Source organism: Charadrius vociferus, unplaced genomic scaffold (assembly GCF_000708025.1).
Source record: "Charadrius vociferus isolate BGI_N301 unplaced genomic scaffold, ASM70802v2 scaffold512, whole genome shotgun sequence".
Taxonomy (NCBI): Eukaryota; Metazoa; Chordata; class Aves; order Charadriiformes; family Charadriidae; genus Charadrius; species Charadrius vociferus.
In genome coordinates, this window is record NW_009647050.1 from 670,579 (window position 1) to 694,246 (window position 23,668).

The window sequence follows — 23,668 nt, forward strand, 5'->3', positions numbered from 1 at the left end:
GCTTGGTGCTTGCCTGAATGGCTGGTCCCCACAGCCAGCCTGGAGAGAGAAATGTAACTTCTGCTGCCACTTCATTGCTGGATGATGATCTGCCTCTTAGTGGCATGTCCAGATTGAAGCATCCCCGCTGGTGGGTCTGGCCCCATGGTCACAGTAGCACTTTAAGGAGGTGGCCAGCAGTTACGCTGCATGGACAGGATGAAGGTTGTGGGATGGATGCTCTCTTGTCTCTGAGGCATAGACTGTGCTAGGAACGCAGGTGCTTCACCCTGTGCTTGGCTACGTGGTGGTGATGCTGAACTCGGCCTCTGCCCGGTGGGTCGGAGCTGACGCTGTCTGTCTCTAGGTTTCGGTCCTGTTTGCTGGGCAGCACATCTCAAAGAGCCCGTTTGAAGTGAACGTTGACAAAGCCCAGGGAGATGCGAGCAAAGTAACAGCAAAGGGTCCAGGACTGGAGGCAACAGGGAACATCGCAAACAAGCCTACCTACTTTGACCTCTACACAGCTGGTAAGCAGGATGAACGAGTGCTGAAACACTGCAGCTTCCTCAAACGTGAGGAGAACCTAAGCCTTGGAGAAATAAACAACCTGAAAAGTGGATGAGGATTTGCAGCCCCATCAAATTCAGAGGTGAAATAATAGCCAGGCTGCTTGGGAAGCTTCAGCTGTGTGTGAAACGTGTGAAGTATGGAGCTGGGCTGGGACAGGAAGGTGCTAAGCATTACCCAGAAATTTGCCATGAACTTGCTGAATGGCGGCAGGCGAGTTCCTGGCTGGTTTCTTCCCCCGACTCATTTTAAACAGGGATGTGAAATGCCCACCTCTGAAGGATGAACTATGAGTAAACTGTAAACGCTTAATGTGTTCTGTATTTAGCTTTGCAGAAAGAATCTGCCGCAGTGCTACTTTGAGTTCATACTTCAATGGCAAACTGGTTTCAGCCTCTCTTGTAATTATTAGAGGGCTACTATCTTCATTAGGGCATCTCCATCACGTGTCTTGTTGGCTGCTATTAGGCCAATGCTGTAGCCTAGAGGAACGAGTCAATAAGATGCTACAAATGCTAATTCATTTAGAACAATGCGAAACTACTTAGAGCAGTTACTTGAAGTATTTTAACACTGAAATATGCTGAGTAGCATATTTTAAATTGCCTTCTGCCTGAGGGTGCTTAGAAGGAAAATTAAATATGGTTATAGTGAGGGGAAGTGTAATGTTCAGCCTCTAATTGGGCGAGGGAGTGGTCTGAATCATGTAAAGACATGTCTGGCCTCTGAAAGTGGCTGGAAAACTGTTTTTGTTGCGTGATGAGTTGAATAAAATGTGAGAGGAGCAGGTGTCTCAACAAAAGCGAATATGTGTAGTCCAGCAGAGAAGGATCCTTGTCCAGACCAGTGTGCACATTGTCCGAGCTCTTAATCTAACAACTTCAAATCTTGAGAGATGGAACTGTGTGGTAAAGGTGTGGGTTGGTCTGTGACAGAGGTGCTGCAGGGTGGCAGCAAGGGGGTAACCAGGCTGTATGTGTATTCAGTGCTGTTGTGAAACCCTGTGAATGGAGCAGCAGAGCCCTGCCAGTTTGATGGTTTCACGGAGATGCCACCATCCTGTCTTGCCTCCCTCCCCACTTAAATGTCTGGTTGCTGTCAGCAGAAGCTGAACACAGAATCACAGAATGGTCAGGGTTGGAAGGGACCTCTGGAGATCTTCTAGTCCAACCCCCCCACCAGAGCAGGGTCACCTACAACAGGTTGCACAGGACAGCGTCCAGGCAGGTTTTGAATGTCTCCAGAGTGGGAGACTCCACAACCTCTCTGGGCAGCCTGTGCCAGTGCTCCACTACCCTCAAAAGTAAAGAAGTTCCTCCCCATGTTAAGATGGAACTTCCTATGTTCCTATGTTCTAGGCTGTGCTTAGAAATGGCAGCAGGGGACGGCTGGCAGAGCCCAGGCAGCTGCCTGTGATCCTAAACGCAGGGTGTGTTGCTGTGGGGAAGCCAAGGCTCAGCTGGGCTTGTTTCCTTTGCAGGTGCTGGTGTGGGTGACGTGAACGTGGAAGTGGAGGATCCTCAGGGGAGAAGCCTTGCTGAAGTTGCAGTAGAAGACAAAGGCAACCAAGTCTACCGTTGCACCTACAAACCTGTTCAAGCTGGTCCTCACATTGTCAAAGTGACTTTTGCTGGGGAGGCAATTCCCAAAACTCCTTGCACTGTTCTCGTCGGAGAGGGTATGCTTTTTAAAGATGCACCTAAATGTAGATGGCCACTTTTCACCTTGGGTGTGATCACAAAGTATGCTTGAATCGGGCCTTGGACATTCTCTGTACCTTTCAATATCTTAGACCTGATTCAATGGGTCACCTGGGTATTCACAGGGTAAAACAGTGCTCTCTAACAGTAATATGGCTTTTGTTGCTAGAGTTTCCTTTCTGCCTAGACCTCCGAACATTAAGCTGCCTTTCGTATTTTTTGAAGTGTTTTATGCAGCTATGCAGTGTCTTGCTGTTTTCCACCTTTGTTCCTCAAATGACTATATTTACTGGTTTCCTCCTTAACTGACACCTAACTTGCTTTCTGTTCCATCCTTACGTGCTCCTACGCTTTTAGATCTCTGCTCATCTCTCCTGAGCTACCCTCCATTTGTGGAATTTTGGACTTCACTGCTAATGGCTTCATAGTTGGTAAGAGGTGTGCAGGATGCTCCGTCATGTTTGCTCTTCGTAAGCTTCTAGCCTGCAGCTTGTCCTGCCAAATGGGTTTTTGGTTTTGTTGGGGTTGGGGAAGAAAGTCGCAAGCGAACTGATGCGGTGCGTGACCCAGTCAGTGAAACTAGCTTAACCACAAGCTGCCTGACTCAGCTGTGTGAGGGCTCTGCAAGCTGTTCCCACTCCACGTTGGGCGTGCTCCTGTATGCTCCCACCGAGGTCTCAGAGCTAGCAGATGGCATGCGGTCTTCGCTTACACCATCCGGTGTAGAATGGGGAGTAATGTTGGCTGCTGTAGGGGTGAGGGTAAAACTTGTAAGCTATTGAAACGAGTGAAAAAACCTAACGAGATGCTTGGCAGACTTGTGCTCCTGCTGTAAGCACGGCATATTTTGGGGAAATGCATGTTGGGTTTACACCACTGGGAAGCTGTGATTGTTTGTAAGACTCTTCGAACCCTTCAGGTCTCTGGAGTTGAAGACCACGTGATAGCAGGATTGTGTAACGAAAACTGTTCATGAGTGCACGTTAGCTGATTTACGTAGCCACTCTGCTGGCCTGGAAGAGCACTTGGAGTAAAGGGGTCAAGCGTAAGCTTAAGCTCAGCCATATGTAACCTACTGCCCCTACCTATGGCTGCTTTGGTCTGCAGAGGGCCTGATGGCTTTGCTTCTGAATGTGTGAACTGCAACAAGCAGGGGGTTTTGACATGACATCTCTTAACGAAGCACGTGCGGAACTCGTTTTTGCTAATAGTAATTATTCCAGTCATGTGCTTCTGAAAGAACAGCACAGTAATACTGTTCACTGGGGCTTATCTGCAAAGGGAAACTTCACCCCGTGCTGTAGTGTGCCTTTCAACACGAAAGGCATCAAGAAGATTGTGACTAATACAGTGGATATCTGTATGTGATAGCCATGTGAAAGTTTTGTATTGATAACTGGCATCAAATGGGATAGCAACAGGGTGTTTGCTTTAATTCTAAAAAATGGCTTTTGTTAGGGGGTCGGTGTTGCCTGACTGCACTGAATGCCACTGCCCAAAAGCCGTGGGACAGAGACTGTCCCACGTTGGGCAGACTCCTGTCTGCCTGCCTTAACGCTATAACGTTAAAACTTGTGCTGAAAGCTAAGCTGTGGTTGCCCTGAGTCAACATTAAACTAAAGGTTGTTCCAGGCTGGCTAGGCTATGTGTGTGTTGAGAATCAAAGACGGAATTGATGTCTGAAATTCCCTTGCAGCCTGCAATCCGAACGCGTGCCGTGCCACCGGTAGAGGTCTGCAGCCCAAGGGCGTCCGCATGAGGGAAACGGCTGACTTCAAGGTTGATACGAGAGCAGCGGGGAGCGGAGATCTCGGAGTGACTATAAAGGGACCGAGTAAGTGTTCGGGTGAATTTGTGCTGTGGATGGATTTTGGAGAAGGGGAGACTGTGAAAGGAAGAGCAGTAAGGAGATGGTGGCCTGATGGAACTGATGGGATTTGTATTCCCATTAAAAAAATCCAAATTTCAGAGGGGTTTTCTGGTACTTTGTCTAGCGCAAAGTTTGTGATCCGCAGGGCTCGGTAAGATCACACCTGGTTTTACGTCTCTCCACTTTAATGCATATTGGTTAGCAAAACTGAGAAAATCCATGTGTCTGCCTGCCATGGCTTCCAAGCTTTATGGGTTCACCTGGCATCTTCATCTGATCTGTGGGAGCAAGGCACACTCCAGAGCCTCTGGCAGGGTGGAAATCCTGCTCTTGTGAAGTTAAGAACGGCTCAGAGCAGCACTCCTGGCTGTGCTGGAGGCTCAGACGCATGAGCAGAGGAGGAGAGGGTCGAAAGAACGTGTGGGCTGACATGGAGACCTTCTGCCAGGGTCCGTTCCCAGGTCCTTTGCTGTGTCCTGAGCTCTGGATGGGGCCCTCTGCCTGGACCACGGCAGGCTGGGGCCATGGGAGCACCGGCGGCCGTTGGCTCGTGCGTGGGGCTCCTGGGGCTGCTGGCAGCGGTGGCTGTGCTGCTGCTCTCGGGGAGCTGCTGTGCTTCTGCTGTGCTTGTGAGCCCGTCACCTCCCCCCAGCTGGGACGGTATTAAAAGGTGCATTGTATTGCCTTCACCTCCTCCCCACGCACAGTGCTGTGACTGTGTGGCTTAATGCAGTTGGAGGGGGGGTGGAAAAAGCAACAGACGTATCAATGTAAATTTTAGCGTATTAAGCTTTTTCTCCCTAAATTCTTCATCTTGAAGAAAATGAAAAGTAGGCATTCCCTGCATACTTGTGGTTGCAAAGTCTGACAAATGTTAAGCTTTTTTGTTTTAACATATGACATGCATCATACTGCAGACTAAGAAAATAAAACACAAGGGAACCTATTAAGTCTGGTAACTTAAAATACTTTCTGCTGTATTTCTTCTGGAAGTGTTTGCTGTCTTTGTCCTAGAGGGCAACTAGAACTAACTTCCCTTATAACCTGACCTTTTTTTCTCTGGTGGAAGAAATTTATTCTTGCAAGCTAAAATAAATACTAGAAAACATGAACTTGTCTGAATAATTGAAGGCAGGATGGAAGCTGTTAAGTTTAATGCTGAACCGATCTTTCAACAGAGGGCTTGGAGGAGCTGGTGAAACAAAAAGGCTTTATGGATGGTGTATATGCATTTGAATATTATCCAGCTACCCCAGGGAAGTACATTGTCACGATTACGTGGGGTGGGCACAACATCCCAAAAAGGTGAGTTAGAAGTAGCTTCTTTGGAGTTTTTGTGCCCTTTAGTGGGTTGTGTAGTTGGTGGACTTTTAAAGCACTGCTGACCTTCAAAGAAACTCTGACAAAGTTAACGGCAAGCAGTTGCTGTGATAGTTTATCTACAGCCTGTTTTAGGGCTGCAGGGGCTTATATTGGGAAAGCTTTGATGAGTGATTCGCATCAGTCTTGCTGAACCCGAAATGATGAATACAAAAAGTAATAAAACTTGATGGATCGCGCAGCTTGGACTTCGCTGTGAGGTTTTTTGAAGGGATCTGTTATTTTGGTGTCCAGGGCTACAGCAAGCAGTGCAAGCCAAATATTTGACACTCAGGATTTGTGGTGCAAGATGTAAGCACGTGATGGGTTGGATGACCTCTCTGCGAGAAAGACAGTCTGCTGGGCACTGTGCCACCACATGATAGCTTCTATTAATTTGGGAAATCCAATGTAAAACCTCATTAAAATGCCTGGGGAAAAAGACATGGATGCTGTATTTGTCCTCGTTTCTAATCCCGTGCTTTGGTTTTCTCTTGTAGCCCCTTTGAAGTTCAAGTGGGTCATGAAGCAGGTCCTCAGAAAGTGCGAGCCTGGGGGCCAGGGCTGCATGAGGGGATCGTGGGCAAATCGGCTGACTTCGTGGTAGAGTCCATTGGCACAGAAGTTGGCTCTCTTGGTATGTTACTTCACTTAGTTTGCCTGAAATATTTATATATTACAACACTAGCAATGAACTCGTGAGAAACAATAGCTTCCCAGCAGTAAAAAAACGTGTTTGTAAGTATTTTGGTCTAAACACAAACTTATATCAGAATATCAAAAGCAAGTGCTAGGGACAGGAACGCGTGTGATGGGGAGTGTTAATCTGTGGTTTTGTGGGATGAGATCCAGAAGGGAATGATGGATTATTTCCTATATTGCTGAAGAAGGGTGATAGAGAGCATCAGGCGTGGTTATGGCTAATAAAAAGCGGTTTGGGGAAGTGGTATTAAATTAGCAGCTGCCACAAACCTAACATGAGGAACCTACTTGTTCCTTTTTCAGGCTTTGCAATAGAAGGCCCTTCTCAGGCTAAAATTGAGTGTGATGACAAGAACGATGGCTCATGCGATGTGAAGTATTGGCCCAAAGAGCCCGGTGAATATGCTGTGCACATCATGTGTGATGATGAGGACATAAAAGACAGCCCTTACATGGCCTTCATCAGACCGGCTTCAGGAGACTTCAACCCGGATAAGGTGGTGTATAAGAGCTCATCCATGGCATAGCGTGTCTTTAGTATCTACAGCAGAGATGTTTCTGAAGGCTCCTAGTAACAGACTTGATTCTTAAGCTGCCTCAACTTAAAGCTCTGGATTTGCCGTGCTCCAGCCAGATATTACTCAGCTTTTTCTAATAACACTGTTGTGGTTTTGATTTAATGTAATGAAAACTTGCTGAATTAGTCCAAATTCTCAACTTTCACACTAGCCTCTACTTGTATCCTATGCTTCATGGGTTTTGTGGGAAGGGGAAGGTCTTCAGAAATAAATCACTTAGTTTTACTTCTCTTTCTGAACTGCAAGCTAAGACTCTTGGGGTGGGGTTTTTTTTTAGGTGAAGGCTTATGGCCCGGGCTTGGAGAGGACTGGCTGTATAGTGAACAATCCTGCTGAGTTCACAGTTGAAACCAAGGATGCTGGGAAAGCACCTCTGAAGATGTATGCACAGGTAAAAAGCCAAAGGCAGCTATGTGAAACTTCAGCAAAAGGTCTTTAATACTGTTGAGAAAAATGCCTTAAGTATTTCTGCTCGCTTACACACCACTTAATTCTGGGCATGTGTAATTCTCTCAAAGCTTTGTCCTTTGATCTGTGTAATGTAGTCAGGCAGCAAACCTCACTCAAGACAAGGTGATTTCTCCCTGGCGTATGAAATACATGGCTTTGCTTCCTTACTTGGAGTCTCCTCAGCAAAGCAAGCTGTAATTTCCTGCAGTTGTCATTTGGAAGCACCCGAAGTGTCTCTGAGCCTCTGAATCTTGGGCGAGCTTGTTAAAATATGTGTTGTAGGATGGTGGTAGAAATGAGCAAGTGCTAGATGAGAAAGACTTACAGAAGTATAATTTGCATGTTTCTTCGGTATTTCTGAGCTGCAGTTCTGGAAAAAAAAACATGTTTTGGAACAGTCTTGGGCTTTTCAAACTATGCAAACATTTTTAAAGTACCTGAACCTTCTGCTTGTTATTACTGCTTTTTAGGATGGAGAAGGAAACCCTATTGATATCCAGATAAAGAGCAAGCCTGACGGTGTGTTTGCATGTTCCTATGTGCCAGTTAAACCAATCAAACATACAATTTCTGTTGTCTGGGGAGGAGCCAACGTGCCCAATAGCCCATTTAGGGTAAGTACAGAGATGGATATTACTAGTTCTAGCCAAGTAGGACGTTTGTGCTCACAACTACTTGTCATTACAACTAAGACGATAAAACCCTTCTGTGAACTTGAAGGTGGTATGCCCTTCTGCTCCCTTATTTAAGTAATCTATCCACTTGAAAAAAAGCTTTCTGCTTTTATAAGCTCAGACGTTGGAGGTCTCCTATCAGTCCAGCTGCAGCCTGGGGGGAGTGTGGGCAATTAGCTCGTAGCTTGGCACTATTTTCCTGTAGCCTCTGTCCAAGCAATGCTCCAACTTGACTGTGATCTTGAGCGTGACAGAGTTGTGTGATTCTGACCGTTGTGAATCTGTGTAGGTCCTTATAGGTCAAGGAAGTCATCCTCAGAAAGTGAAAGTATTTGGACCTGGCGTGGAGAGAACTGGCCTAAAAGCGAACGAGCCGACCCACTTCACTGTGGACTGCACAGATGCTGGAGAAGGTAAAGGCACGCTGTGCCGTTGCTGTGGTGTCAGAACCGTGGGTCATGCAACGAAGTGGGGGATTATGTACTGTTTTGTGCTGGTTTTCCTCATTTCATGGAAAAACCTCAGGAAGCAGAACACTGCAATGAACTGTGATGCGATCTGTTACATCAATTAACGAGGTGACTTGAGCAACTACTGGAAATGGGAATGTGCAGGCTGTTTGGCTTGCAATGTCTGTAGCAAAGCCTCCATTTACCTTTCCTAGGTGATGTTAGTGTGGGAATTAAGTGTGATGCTCGTGTGGTCAGCGATGAGGAAGAGGACATAGATTTCGACATCATCCACAACGCTAATGATACGTTCACAGTGAAATACGCACCACCTGCCGCTGGGCGCTACACTATTAAAGTGCTTTTCGCAGGAGAGGTTTGTCATCTTCGTTCTACAGCCTGATGTTTCCAGGGTCTGTTTATCTGCTCTTTGATCACCGAGCATGTGCCACCCCACAGCTGGCTGTGGTGGCTTACAGCTGACTCCTTCCATTTCGGCTCACGCGCACCATGTCTGGTCACTGTTTTTAAAAACGCTTTTGTAGTACTTGAAGCAAACGAGAGGGGTTGGCTGGAGACACTGAGGCTCAAGCATGTAATGTGTTGGGGTGGCATAATGAGTGCGGTCTCATTCATGGGGCAAAGCTGCTTTTTAAAGGGTAGAAAACCTAAGTGACTCTCCAAGAAACATGGGAATAAAAATAAGGTTTCCTTAAAACAGCAAAAAAAAGAAGGGAGAGAGGCCCCTGCAAACTGTTTCGCTGTTAACTTTGCCCTAGACTTTGAATGATACAGCTGAGTAAGGCAAAGCAGTGTTTAAGTGAGGTGAAATTTTACTGAAGATGGTGCTGGAGTTTAAGCAGGAGTATTTTAAAATTATTATCTGTCTAGTTTAAGCTAGCAAAGAGTGACCTGGAGAAGAGCTCCTGGAGAAGAGAAGGCTCTGGGGAGATCTTATTGTGGCCTTTCAGTACCTAAAGGGGGCCTACAGGAGAGCTCAGGAAGGACTTTTTACTAGGGCATGTAGTGACAGGACAAGGGGGACTGGCTTTAAACTGGAGGAGGGCAGGTTTAGATTAAACACTAGGAAGAAATTTTTTACTTTGATGGTTGTAAGGCACTGGAACAGGTTGCCCAGAGAGGTTGTTGAGGCCCCATCCCTGGAGGTGTTCAAGGCCAGGCTGGACGTGACCTTGGGCAACCTGGTCTAGTGGGAGGTGTCCCTGTCTATGGCAGGGGGGTTGGAACTCAATGATCTTCAAGATCCTTTCCAACCTAAACCATTCTTATTCTATGACCTGGATATGTTTAAAACTGCGTTTCTGTTGCAGGAAATTCCTGCCAGCCCGTTCAGAGTTAGAGTGGACCCCTCGCACGATGCCAGCAAAGTGAAAGCTGAAGGACCTGGGCTGAACAAAACTGGTGAGACCTGGGTTGAGGTGGTGTGGCCAGTGCTAGACCATGGGGGCTCTGGTTTGGTAGCCACTGCCTGGCTGCGTGGTGGGATGCAGTGCTGGATGCAGCGGGGTGCGGTGCCAGGCGATTGGAAGCCACTCTGTTCCCTTGGCATTTTGCTTGACTGGGCTTTATAGGTGCCGAATGCTTCTTGGGAAGAGCTTCTGTGTGCGGGCTCTGCATAAATTAGAATTAACTTTTTTCTTCAGGCGTAGAAAATGGCAAGCCGACGCACTTCACTGTGTTCACCAAGGGAGCTGGAAAAGCGCCGCTGGATGTGCAGTTCAGCAGCCCGGTGCCAGGAGACGCAGTGGCGGATCTGGATATCATTGACAACTATGACTATTCCCACACTGTTCGGTACACTCCAATACAGCAGGTAGGTCTGACTCCTGCAGGAATACAAGAGTGAACGGCTCGAGTTGCTGTAGTGCCGTGACCTCCCTCCCTGGTCCCCGTGCACAGAGGAACGAGCAGATAAATCTTGCCAGGGTGTCCTGTTCCTGGGGATCCCTAAAGCCTGCAGGACAATTGGGATTGGGAAGCAGTAAATGCAGCTTTCTATAAGTGTCGATAGCTTGTCACTGTTTACTTTCCTGGGAACAAGTGAGATATTGAAGCAGTAGCACACAGCTCATGTTGTCATTCCACACCTTATCAGTGGGAGAGGAAAGGTGGTGAACCTTGCTGGGGTCTGAAGCGGGGCTGGTGGCTGCCCTGTGCTGCTGTGGTCCTGCAAAGCCGCAGCCGTGGCGTGCCGCCCCTCAGCAACTGCCGTTGTCAAAGGAGCTGTAGTGCGAACCAGAGCAGGGGCAGAAAACACAGCGTCTGGGTGATGGTGCAGCAGCTCCCCGGTAGGAAAGTGAAGGAGTCTGTGCTGAGGGGGGAAGCTGGGCTGCGGATTAAATACGTCAAAGTATTTGTCTGTGTGTGAGGTTTGCCCTTGGGCTGGAAAAAAACCTCAGTCTAACTCATTTCAGTTCACAGGCAGATGCTTCCTAGCAACACCATTAAAGAGCTGAAAGTGGAAGCTGCTAATAACTAGAAGTATTTTTCCTTATGCTCTGCTTGCATGTTTGTAAAGGGCCATTAAATGCCAGAATGCCCGGATCTCATGTACTTCTGAAGGTGTAGGTGCTGTTGTGCTGAGATGAAAGTGTTCTGCTGCTCTTGTTCTGCTGAACAAACACACACATGAGCTCCTCGATCATCTGCACCAGCTTCCTTGAATGTAGCTGTATAGAAGTGGACTGATATGGAGGGCTGCAGCATTATTTGTCTGATAATGCTGGATTAGCATTCTTGGCAACACCATAGAGCTAGCGTTTGTTTTTGGATAAAGTGGTTGCATGATCTCAGGATGTGGCTGGTGTGCCTGTTTGGAGAAGCTTTTGCTTGTTCAGTCAGGGTTGGTATGCAGAAGGGAGCAAAGTCGTCTGAACTCTGTGCATGTGTGTGTGAGCAGTACCAGATTGTGATGTTTCATGTGAAAAGCGGTGGTGAAACAAGCCAGGATGCCCAAACCAGCTTTCCCACCTGGGTCTCCCATCTGGGGCAAGTACCTTGGGTCACAGAGGAGCTGTGGACTTATAGGAGATGCTCGCAGACAGCAGCAGCGGGAAAGCAATGGTTAAAAAGACCAGATGAAAATAGACTGCACAGTACTTAGAGTAGCCTGTTGTCCCTCCAGGCTGCGAGCAGGTGGGCCATTCCTGGACCTTGTCTTCCTCGGGTTTGTCGGCAGTGGCTTCTGAATGGTACTCTGGACCCTTCAGAGCCAGTGTAGGACGGGCTAGGTAGTTAAATTCCTGAGGGGCCGCGTCAGCAGCGGAGGAGCCTTGGTTTAATGCTGTTTACTCAGCCTTATCTATCTTGCTTGTGGTGTTGCTACAGCTACCCGTGTGTGTGTTTTCTGAAAACAACCAAGAATAATCATGGAAGCTATTCACTAGCTTGTGTGAAACATCCATGATTATTTCACTTGGGAGCTGAACCGGCCAAGAGCGAAAAGTAAGCAAACAGTGAATATAGCTAAAATATGGACTGTGGTAGGAGAGAATAAAAGGAGCACACATCGTGGGCTGGAGTTTGCCATGGCTGTACGGTATTCCAGCCAAAATACACAAAAGCATTAATCTTTCTGACTTGTACAGCTTAAAACCCTGGTATTTCAAATGCTGTAATAATACGGCCTCTTTGCAGGCTTGGCTTTGGCCCGGCCTCTCCGTGCGGTGGAAGGGGATACCTGGTCTGGAGCGCTGGGACATTCGTTCAGCTGTCGGGTCTGAGCGCCGAGAGGGTGGGAGCCAGCCGGAGCTGGAGGTTCTGCCAGGCAGCTTGAATACAGTCTAATTAAATTTTGGAAAGAACTGTCTTTTTCTCTCTTCCTGCATTAAATAAAAAGCATTTAATGCTTTGAAGGGCTGGAGTGGGATGAGAGCTTGAGAGTCCATAAAGCAGTGACTTTGGCTGTGGTCAGCGAAAATGGATTAGGTGAAGTGGTTTATGTGCTGCTCGGATGTTAGTGTGTCTGTATGAAGGGAGGAACTGAGCTAACTTGTAAATTCTCCAACTAGGGTCCAATGAAGGTTTTGGTAACTTATGGTGGTGATCCTATCCCTAAAAGCCCTTTCACTGTGGGCGTTGCCGCTCCGCTAGACCTAAGCAAAGTTAAAGTCAACGGACTCGAAAACAGTAAGTACCTCTGGGCTGGAAAGTCCTATAGACCGACTCCGAAGTGTCTTCTGAACCTGTGATAGCTGACACCTTCTGCTGGAACAGAAGGGGGCAAAATAAACTTCTTTTTTAACTTGCTCCAGTTGGAGATCAACCAGCTCCAGCTTTGTAGCTTGACCACTCTGACTTAGCTGGTCCTCTTGGACTGAACTTCAATTTAGATTTTTTTCTTTTTCTTTTTTTTTTTTTTTTTTTGCAAAGATTACATAGCAACGTGGGCAAAGCTTGTGTTGCGGTTTAGTCCCTTGTGGTGAACAGAGCTGGACTTCTCAGCAGGCTGGGCACGCACTGTTGAATCTGGTTTCCTTGGGGCTAGTTGGCTCTTTGTTCAAATATATGTAACTGCTACAGTGCAGAATGTCATTCATACAGTCTCTTTGTTTTCTAAAAGTGGAAGAACTTAGGGCTGTGAAATATTATTGTGTTCTTGAAATGAGCCTCTGATACTGTCAGGCCATGTCTTAAAGGCTTGTTTACCACTGTAGCTTTCTAGCTGCAATTAACCAAAGTGCTTGTTTAATTTTTTGTTTGGTTTGGCAGGGTTTTTTGCATGCAGAGGGATGCAGACTGAGCAGGGCTCTGCCAGTGCTTGCTCCCTCGGTGCTATGTGCATGAGAGGTTTCTTGGAGCACTGTGTGATGTTGAGTACTTAATGTAGTAATATGGTTTTGTCTTTTTCAGGAGTGGAAGTAGGGAAGGATCAGGAATTTGTAATTGACACCAAAGGAGCTGGTGGACAAGGTAAACTGGATGTTAATATTACCAGTCCTATGAGGAAAGCTGTGCCATGTCTGGTGGAACCGGTTCTGGGTAAGGAGTGCAGCACTGCGAAGTACATCCCGAGGGAAGAAGGACTGTACGTGGTGGATGTGAGTTATGATGGCAACCCAATCCCAGGGAGCCCCTACACTGTGGAGGCCACGCTACCTCCAGACCCCTCCAAGGTAAAGTGAATGCTTTAGGGCTGTAACAGCAGCTGATACCTGAAAATTGTGGCTATTGCATGAGACTTGGCTTGGTTTTGGCCGAACCAGACCCAGGAACATCCTTTCCCGGAGTACTGAGTCGTTCCTTTTGCAGGCTCCGTGACTCGTGCAAGTTATTCCTATAGCACTGTATTTGAAAAAAACATTGAACTAATTAACAATACTGCAAGCATTCTGCATAGTGTGGCAAATACAAGTATTGCTCCTAATTTCATAGAAGTTGGCCTCATGAGTATCTCGACTGTATTAATTGAGATGGTTCTTTCTAAGGAAATAGATTTCAAGAAAAGCATGTGCATGGTCATCAAATATTTTAGCATTTCTACCTTTTATATCCCATGGCTATAGAAAAATAGCTATGGTGCGAGCATGACTGTCCTTGCCTAGAGACCTCTTTGGAGGAGAGATACCAAGTTTACAGTAAAACTGGGAGGAGTGGCAAAGGAGACGTTTCTTTCTATGTCTTTTTAAGAGCTTGTTAATCAAATCCCATGTACAAACAAGTCTAACTAGGCAGTCTGTGCTCGCAAGAACATGAAAAACTGAGTTTAGCTCAACTGCGTATTCTCTTCTAGGTAAAAGCTCATGGTCCGGGTCTTCGAGGAGGCCTCGTTGGAAAACCAGCCCAATTCACAATAGATACCAAAGGGGCGGGAACTGGAGGTTTGGGTTTGACGGTAGAAGGCCCGTGCGAAGCTAAAATTGAATGCTCAGACAACGGTGATGGAACCTGCTCTGTCTCCTACCTGCCTACGAAGCCTGGAGAGTATTTCGTAAACATCCTCTTTGAAGAAGTTCACATTCCTGGTTCGCCATTTAAGGCAGACATAGAAATGCCATTTGATGTCTCTAAAGTCGTTGCCACGGGCCCGGGTCTGGAACGTGGTAAAGTAGGAGAGGCAGGGCTGCTGAACGTCGACTGCACAGAAGCAGGTCCTGGGGAACTGCGGGTGGACATGGTGTCGGATACTGGTTCTAAAGCCGAGGTCCAGATCGATGATAACAAAGATGGGACCTATGTCGTAACGTATGTGCCGCTCTCGGCTGGCATGTACACGATCAAGATGAGATACGGAGGAGAGCAAGTGCCTAAATTCCCAGCCCGGGTCAAAGTGGAGCCAGCTGTGGACACAAGCAGAGTTAAAGTGTTTGGGCCAGGAGTGGAAGGGAAAGGTGAGAATAACTGTTGTTACCAGAGTTTGTAGGACTTGCTGTCCTTTATCCTGCACAGAGTATTCTGAGCATTAAAAGTTGCAATAGCCTTGCGTGTTCCCATGGTGACCTTTGAAAGGGGGTGTTTCGTTATGTTGCCAAAGGAGTTGTTTATCATGCTGGTTCACAAAATATTTTGTTGTCGGAAATACATGCGGTTCTTGAAGTGACTCTTCAAAATGTATCCTGCAGATGTCTTCCGAGAAGCTACAACCGAGTTCACTGTCGATGCTCGACCTCTAACGAAGGCTGGTGGCGACCACATCAGGACGCAGATCACGAGCCCGTCCGGCTCCCCCGCGGACTGCCTCATCCAAGATAATGCCGATGGAACATATTCAGTAGAGTACACACCATTTGAAAAGGGTAACCTCTGGGTTTTTGTTGGGTTTTTTTTTTTCACTTGAGAGGGGAAAACCAAGAGCAAGCAGCTCTTCTGACGCTTCCATTTGGCAAACTGCAGAGGTCTGCCAGTAACTCATTGGCATCTTGGCAAGATTTTTGCCGGTAGACGAGCTAATTCTGCAGAAAGGAGCTCTATTTTGACTTGAAGAACTGACTTTTACAGTAATTTTGGCTTCAGAAGAAAAGTGTGTAGATGGTGTTGCGGTTATGAAACACTAGTGAAGTCTAGTGAAATGCAGGAGAAAGCTTTTACCCATAGACTGACATTTAAGTCTGTAGCATCTTGTAGAAGTGACGTTAAGTGATGAGAATATTTAGGGAATTTGGGACGTGTTTTGCTCCTCTTAACAGGTCCGCACACAGTCAGTGTAACGTACGATGGTGTACCTGTGCCAAACAGTCCCTTCAGAGTGAATGTGACAGAGGGCTGCCATCCATCACGGGTGAAGGCACAAGGACCCGGACTCAAAGAAGCTTTCACAAATCAGCCAAATGCCTTTTCGGTTGTCACCAGGTAACTGGGCCTACTGAATCCTGAGTATTTAATCTGAGGGAGGGAGGAGTGTAGTGGGCTGTGCGATGCAAGATGCTAAACCTGGTACAAATATTTATAAAAAGGCCAAACTGCGTCCTTCTGATTACTGTGTGTGCTGCCTCGTCACACGCTGAGCACTCTGCCCTGCAGAGACTTGGGGTTGAGGATAAAACTCTAGGAAAATGTGAGCGAGGTTTTGCTGAATGGCCTTGCATGCCAGAGCATGCTGGAGGCTGGACATCAGAAGTCAGGTTACTGCATTTCCAGTAAGGGTAAAAATGCAGCCAGGGCATGCGAAGGTTATGAAGCTGCTGTTAGAAGCAGGTAATTCTGACAAAGTGTGTTTCTGTCTTGCAGAGGGGCAGGGATTGGTGGCCTTGGAATAACTGTTGAAGGACCTTCAGAGTCTAAAATTAGCTGTAAAGATAACAAGGATGGGAGCTGCAGCGCCGAGTATGTTCCTTATGTTCCAGGAGACTACGATGTCAACATCACATATGGGGGGGAGCATATTCCTGGTAAGAGCTCTTGCTCAGTGGCTTTCAGAAGAGGGAAGGCGTTGAGCTAAGGACTCGGTGCCTTGGCTGCATCTCACTTGTGCTGGGGGATGTTGAGGTTTTTTGACTTTCTGCTTTTCCTGGGAATTCAGGCAGAAACAGCGGTGGCGTTTGTTCCTCATGCCCGGCAGGGAAGTGTGGAGAGCTTTGTGCTGTGGTGGGGTAGTTTTGAGGAAGGGCTGCAGTCTTCTCGTTTCTGAACCAGCTGCTGTGGGCATGTGGAGGAGCCTCGTGGAGACTGTAGCACCCACAGGGGGGAACTAGAGACTGGGTACAGTGGGGTGGGACAGGGAGAGGGATGCTAGCCCTTGACAAATTACTGGGATTATGCACAAGCCACACATAATACATTAGGTCAAGTAAATAGCCCTTTGGTATGTGGATGCCTTCAAGACTCTGTTCTGCAGTAAGATGGTCTAATGGGAGACCTTGTCATGGGGATTTTATTAAACATTGCAAGTTTTGGTCACTGCAGAAAGCACAGTAACTGTTTCCTAAACCTGATGTTTACCTGTGTATGCATTTGCACTGGATGTTAAGCTGAAGTGAAGTAGGTTTAAGGAATGTTCCGGGTACATCTGGCATCCAGCAGTTCACAATTAAAAGAAAAATATTTTGCTTGATACCAAGAATTAAATGCTCCTAAATGCCAGACCCATTTTGCTGCACTGTTTGAGTTCTTACATGCCGTCTTACAGCGTACATCTAGGTATTCTTTCCTAGGCATTGTGAGCTGATTCTTTCTCATTGGTCCCATTTTATTTGTCAACACGCTGAACCTAGTAAAGCATGAAGAAAACAGGTGCCTGCGTGACACTTCATTTGCACTTCTGGTTTCTTTCATGCGTTGTTTTCTGAGATGTGAGAAGCAGATGGATCACCACTGAATTGTGTAGAAGCAACGTCATTCCTCTTCTGGCTTTTGCAGAACCAGAGAAGTGTGGAGGATGTGGGGTTCTCATTCCTGCCTGAGACTGAGGGATAGTAATAAAAAAGCCCATGGAAAAGTAGGGGGGGAAAAAAACCCCCTTTGTTTTCGTGTAACTGTTAACTCTGCGGTGTTTAACATTTGCTGTGTTAACTTCCAGGCAGTCCTTTCAAGGTTCCTGTGAAGGATGTTGTGGATCCCAGCAAGGTGAAGATAGCAGGACCAGGTCTGGGAACAGCTATTCGAGCCAAAATCCCGCAATCCTTCACTGTAGACACCAGCAAGGCAGGAGTTGCACCCCTTGAGGTGGTGGTGGCAGGACCCAGAGGTAAGAACTGAAGTAGTCTGTCCAGCTGGACCCGCATCTCTGTGTTTGGGTGGGTAACATGGTCCTGGCCCTGCTTGCAAAGGTGGTGATACCACCTGAATGAGCATTTCCCTCTGTTCCTGTTCATCTGGCATGTGCACCTTGACAGCTGACTCATATGTTATGCTGTAAAAGGAGGACTGTGTCCTAGGTAGTGCTGCTTTGGGCAGTGTCCCTGATGGATTTATCCTGATCTTCAGGGAGAAGTGACGTGAGTAACCATCACTGGTGAACAGTTGTGGCTTAGATTTAGACATCAAAAAGGAAATCCCAAGTCTCACATGTAAATGGTGACTTGGGAAACCCTTGTCACTGGGTTGCAGGAGTCTCTGAAACATGGAGGAACCCCTTGGTGGTCCCCAGAGAGCAGCAAGGCGCTCAAGCAATAGTGTTAGTGATGTTTGCATTAACCTAGGAAGCTGTGTCTCAGTGACACAGTATCTCAGCAGCGAGTACCTTTGGGCTGTGAGTCTCGCCTTGCCAGGAGGTGAGAGCTGCTTCCCCACTCGAGTGTCAGGTCACGCTGCTGTGGGTGCCCCTCAGGTAACCCTTGTTTAATTTTAGTGGATGAGACGGATTCCCAGGGATGGCGCTCCCCATTGAAAGCGATTTCGGATTTCTTTAAAGGTGATCCAAAGGGTGACACTGAGACAGGTTTGAACTCTCACTAACTACTGGCAATTTTGGCTCTCAGAAATCCAACTGCCAACAGCAAGAATCATCTGGAGGAGGGAGTGGGAACCAACGGTGTGGCTTTGAGGCTTTGCATGGCAACTATACATTCCGTTTGTGCCTGCTTTACTGCTTATCTTTCCTGTGTTTTAAAGCTGACTTGTAATTGTAGACTGCTTTGTGTGTTGATCTGAACCAGTGGGTCACGTAATCTGCTGTAGATTTCGCTTAATGCAAATTGAAATAATTGATCCTGCTTTCTTAGGACTTTGGCAGCATGCAGGGCTCTCCTACCGAGGCAGCGAGCCTGCCTTTCCAAATACCTGATTGCAAAAGACTCAGTTGGTGAATGCTGCGCACCAGCTGGCTTTAGGGCTCAATTCTGTGCAGTGAATCCGGGTAACAGTATGTAATCTTGTAAATGACGGTTCAAGCAATTATACCCATTACTCATTTTCTTTCTCAAAAGATCTTCAGTGTATTATGAGCAATTGCTCTTGACCTGGACTGTACAGAAATATAGATTTTTCTCCAATATTTCCATGCTAGCTTTTGTTTACAGCGAGAAGATGGGAGCCCAGAGAACAGTGGATAGCAAATCTGTCTCAAGTCAATGGCTCTTGAATACAGAACAAGGGAAACTGATCACTGATCCACTCTCATTGCCTTCATTAAAAAAAAAAAACTGTAAATGAGCAGTGCATCTTGGAGATTTGTGCAGCAAATGGCTGGTGAGGAACTGAGTTTTAATAGCACAGCTGAGAAAATCATCTGTTGCTTGTTTAGGAATTGTGGAGCTGTTGCAAACTGTAAATGAGCAGTGCATCTTGGAGATTTGTGCAGCAAATGGCTGGTGAGGAACTGAGTTTTAATAGCACAGCTGAGAAAATCATCTGTTGCTTGTTTAGGAATTGTGGAGCCTGTTAATGTAGTAGACAACGGAGATGGCACCCACACAGTGATGTACACCCCTACGCAGGAAGGACCCTATATGATTTCTGTCAAATATGCTGATGAAGAGATTCCTCGCAGGTAAGGTGATGACGATAAACCTAAATGAACTGAAGACATATTGACCTGATTGTGCTCTCCCAGCACGCGAGCACCGTTGAAGGGCTAGCTGTGCTCCTTTCTACTTAACCGGTGCAGCTCCTTGCATGACTTCAGGGTTGAGCAGTGGTTTGAGCCTACTGCACCTACAGCAGGGACACCATAGGGGAGGTGTCTCCACACCTCAGCGTGTACTGCAGTAACTATCAGGCCTTGACTTAGAAGGAGGGGGCAATAACGGGTTTACCTTTAAGTCCCTTCAAGGTGAAGGTGCTTCCTACGTATGATGCCAGTAAAGTGACAGCGAGCGGACCAGGTCTCAGTTCCTACGGCATCCCAGCCAGCCTGCCTGTGGAGTTCGCTGTGGATGCTAAGGATGCCGGGCAGGGACTTCTGGCTGTACAGATCACTGTAAGTAACTACAAAACCAAGCACAAGCGGAAACACATTGTTCTAGGTGGGCGCGAGTGGCTCCTATTGGAAGTGTCCCCAGCTGTACCCTGACATACCCGGTCTCCTGGAGACTGGGCTGCTGGCTGGACCTTAAACTGTGGTACAGGAAAGTCTTGCACTCTGTGTTTGTGAAGCTCATCAGGCTGTTTTTATGAGGCTTCTGTCTTGAAGTCATCACCCGTGCTATATTTGGCTCTCGGTTAACCTTGCACTCTGTAAATACCCAAAATGAGATAAAGTTTCTTGGAAATTATGAAAATGCTGGAATTTGAAATGGAGACAGCCTTCTAGTGGTGTAGTTCAGCAAGGCCGTAAGATAACATCCACGCTGAGCATTACATGATGATAAATTAACAAACAAGTCTCCCTCAAGGTTGCCAAAAGTCATGAGCTGCTTAAGGAGATACTACAGGAATGTTTTGATTTGACTTTGTTATTGCTTTTCCTGAAATTTCTGGTGCCTGGACTCCATGGCCTCAGCAAAAAAGGTCTTGGGTTAGTGGGCCATAAAGCACACTTCTCAGCTCTGGCATGCCTAGGTCATGGCACGGCTGGTTGTACTTGCCCTTCTGCATTCTTGCTCCCATGCTGTCCCACTGTCTGCTCAGGTGCACCAAAGCATAGTTGCCTTTATTCTGGCATGTAATTGTGCTCTTAAAGGATCCAAAATGCTTATCAGAGCTCCGAGCCTGGCCCTGGCTTTGAAGATCACATTCCACAAGTCCTGTGTGGTGGGAGTGCATAGGTGATCCTCCTCACAGCATTTGTTTGCTTCTCGTTCTGAATGTCAAACGTTTCACAAGCCTTCCTGAAAGAAGTAAGCTCTTTCACACTGTACCTAAAATCTGAAGTCCTTTGCGGTGTATACTGTACCCTGGGCAGTGTTAAGTCATAAAATGCAGAATGGGGTCAACATGTGGTGCCCTGTAAGCAGGGCTGGAAGACTGTCTAAGGTGCTTCAGGCTTTGCAGCTGATGAGTTGCACTGAAAGCTGAGGCTGGGACTAGTTGTGTCAGACACATTCTGCACAGTGCAGATCTTGGTTGTAGATGTGAAACCTTGATGCTGAAGCTCAGATCTGTATTGCTTAGGCATCTCCATAATTCCCGTATTCAGTGTAGAAATGGTAGTTGAAGTGACTACATAGACCTGCCCATAACTGTAGACCTTGTGGTGTGTCAGGAGCTGGACGCCTCCTCCAGGAGGGCTGAGAGCAGACTCCAGTCGTGCTTCCTCCTGACCTTCACACCTTTTGGGGAGCAGCTGGCCAAAGCTACCCAGTGCTTTGTCAGGGCAGAGCTGCACAGTCTGCCTCTCAGTCTGTGCCTTGGGGACCTGGGAAGTGTTCTTCATTTCCAGCAGCGATGCGACAATAAGTGAAGCCTAAAACTTCTTACAGTTCATGTAAAGTTCATTAAAATGGCTTGCTGTGTGCTATAAACATTCTCATATCAAACAAAAGGTAGTTAATGGTAGCACTGCTTGTTTTATAGGGGTCTGATATCTTTTTGCTCCTAATAGTCTGTTCCTGATACTAGTCCTTGAGTGAAATATACTTAACCCTCAAAAAGCTGCGGTTCTGTATCTGTTCGAGACTGTCAAAGTATAGTTGTGAACAGATTTGCTGCCCCGGTAAAGGAATTCTAAACTAACTTCACAGTGCATAAATCCGTTTTGCATTCCTCAGGACCAAGAGGGCAAACCCAAGAGAGTGGACATTCATGACAACAAAGATGGCACTTACACAGTCACCTACGTCCCCGACAAAACGGGCCGCTATACGATTGGTGTGAAGTACGGTGGAGATGATATCCCATCCTCTCCCTATCGGATCCGGGCGTCCCCAGCTGGGGATGCCAGCAAGTGTTTGGCCACAGGTGAGTGTTGGCTCCTCTCTGTTGCTGCTATTTGTACTTGGTGTAAAGCTGCCTTCTGAGCGTGGTAGAGTTGATGTAATGGGTGTAGACGACGCTGGAGACTTGTGCAATCTGGCTGCTTTTACAAGAGGGGCTTTCCTAAAGATAAAGCAGCGTTCGCCCTGTGGGTGAGCAGGAATCTCTTGCAGTCTCTTGCAAAATCTTTCAAACTGCCTGGGTTGTTATAAACAGACAGATGCAACCAAAGTGTGATGCTTATTTTGGCCTAGATAAATCCTGCTGAGAACTGCAGCGAGGTTGATTTAAAAATAACATATCTGTGCACGTTCACTGCATCATGCTCCTTGCACTGCGAGTGTTGCAAGAAGCTTTTTGTCCTGAGCAAGAACATAATTAATTATGAGGATGTAAATAGCTGGCCGTGTGCTTCTGCATTAGGAAAGCCTGTTCAGGCTGGGTGTTATTAGTGGAGATTTCTGCTGCTTTTCTGTCTGGTAAAGGTTGGCCAGGGTCTGAACAGACTTTTGGAAGGTGTGGGTAGAAGAAGAGAACCTGAAGAAGTTATTACAACTGAAAAAAATCTTTGCCTCAAAAATCCGTGCTTTGGTGTAGGAAAGGGACTCCAAATTTGTTGCTGTAGGAGCGCGCTTATAGCTTTGACCCTTGCCCGTTCTCAGGATGGGTGGTCATCAGGCAGCTTTTGGGCTGGCCACCATGGCACACTGCCACCTCCCAGCCAGCCAGAGGCTGTGGCAGGGGGCAGAAGTGACAGGAGCTAGTTATAAAAGTGCCACTGAATGTTGAATCCCCTGATTTTAAAATAAGTAATTAGGCAAGACCAAATTGAACGGGGAAACTTAGTCTGTGGTTGTAGACCTGTGTCTGGGCATCGTGCTGACCTGCCTCGTGCAGTTAGAGTGGACCCGGTGCCCATTCGGCACCTCTTCGCTTCAAAAGTGGTTTAAAAGAGGCCTTAATGGCTGAATCTGATACTCTTCCAAGTAACTCAAGTTGCTAACTATTGAAAATAACTGTGATGGTGATTACTCTCAGATGCCAGCTTAAATTTCACCTTTCCAAGAAGTGCCTCTTACTCTCCGCTGTAAAGCTGAAATACAATCGCCGTAGGAGTAGATGCTGGAATACTGTCAAGTTATTAAAGCAGCAGGTTCATTGCCACTTGAAAACAAGCCATTTAGCTGGTAACAAGTGCCAGTCAAAAGCAGGAGTATTAAATATGTACTGCAAATAATACTTAATAGTTCTCATTTAAACGCAGTGTTCTTCAGGCTGGATCTGATTGCTACAATTTGGGCATTGTTTCATGATTTTCTTTTTTGGGGGGGGATGTGTGGCAGAACAGTGGAAAATCATTTGTGGGTAATGTAGGAGGAAACATGGCCATGGCTGCTACTGTGGCCTTTTTATAGCTGCTTACACAGGGAGGTTTATGTTAAAGCAGTGGCAGCCAAGTCGCTGGCCGGGGCAGAAGTAGTGCCTTTGGCTCTGCATAAAGGAGTATGATGATAAGAGTATGGGTTAAGGCATTGCTTTCTTCAAGCTTAGCTTTTTTCCCTCTCTGTTCTCGTCCAGCCTCTCTGATTGCAGAGGAGAAGGAAAGCTGGTGGCCAGCTCTTGCATGCTGCTGTGCTGACCAACGCTACGAACGTCCCTTCTTGTACATCTGCTCCCAAAACCACTGCTGTGGGTCCCTGGGACCGGCGTTTTGGTGCCGTGCTTCCCAGGCGCCTCGCGGGCGGTCTGCCTGGGAAAAATGTCCTCTGAACGCTTTCCGTAACAAAAATTGCCTTGTAGGTCCTGGAATTGCACCCACTGTGAAGACTGGTGAGGAGGTTGGTTTTGTGGTAGACGCCAAATCAGCAGGGAAGGGAAAAGTGACGTGCACCGTCCTGACGCCAGATGGGACAGAAGCTGAAGCAGATGTTGTTGAAAACGAGGACGGGACTTACGATATCTTCTACACCGCCGCCAAACCAGGAACCTATGTGATTTATGTCCGCTTTGGTGGGGTGGACATTCCCAACAGTCCTTTCACCGTCATGGTAAGCCAACTCTGCTCCAAAAACACCTCCTACTCGCATTC

At 47.0% G+C, this 23,668-nt stretch overlaps 1 protein-coding gene across 1 annotated transcript in view; it reads left to right on the plus strand.

Moving 5' to 3' along the window:
• The window catches only part of FLNB (filamin B, beta), an 83,967-nt gene that overhangs the window by 41,545 nt on the left and 18,754 nt on the right, over positions 1–23,668 (plus strand). The window contains exons 12-35 of the mRNA XM_009895750.1: positions 347–509; positions 2,030–2,227; positions 3,946–4,083; positions 5,298–5,424; positions 5,979–6,115; positions 6,484–6,677; positions 7,036–7,149; positions 7,679–7,822; positions 8,172–8,295; positions 8,547–8,707; positions 9,663–9,753; positions 9,996–10,165; positions 12,363–12,480; positions 13,204–13,466; positions 14,084–14,681; positions 14,913–15,086; positions 15,477–15,639; positions 16,018–16,178; positions 17,306–17,473; positions 18,077–18,166; positions 19,093–19,216; positions 19,489–19,645; positions 21,375–21,564; positions 23,380–23,627. Of these exons, the coding sequence (XP_009894052.1) occupies positions 347–509; positions 2,030–2,227; positions 3,946–4,083; positions 5,298–5,424; positions 5,979–6,115; positions 6,484–6,677; positions 7,036–7,149; positions 7,679–7,822; positions 8,172–8,295; positions 8,547–8,707; positions 9,663–9,753; positions 9,996–10,165; positions 12,363–12,480; positions 13,204–13,466; positions 14,084–14,681; positions 14,913–15,086; positions 15,477–15,639; positions 16,018–16,178; positions 17,306–17,473; positions 18,077–18,166; positions 19,093–19,216; positions 19,489–19,645; positions 21,375–21,564; positions 23,380–23,627 (4,215 nt within the window). The remainder of the gene's footprint in view (positions 1–346; positions 510–2,029; positions 2,228–3,945; positions 4,084–5,297; positions 5,425–5,978; positions 6,116–6,483; positions 6,678–7,035; positions 7,150–7,678; positions 7,823–8,171; positions 8,296–8,546; positions 8,708–9,662; positions 9,754–9,995; positions 10,166–12,362; positions 12,481–13,203; positions 13,467–14,083; positions 14,682–14,912; positions 15,087–15,476; positions 15,640–16,017; positions 16,179–17,305; positions 17,474–18,076; positions 18,167–19,092; positions 19,217–19,488; positions 19,646–21,374; positions 21,565–23,379; positions 23,628–23,668) is intronic.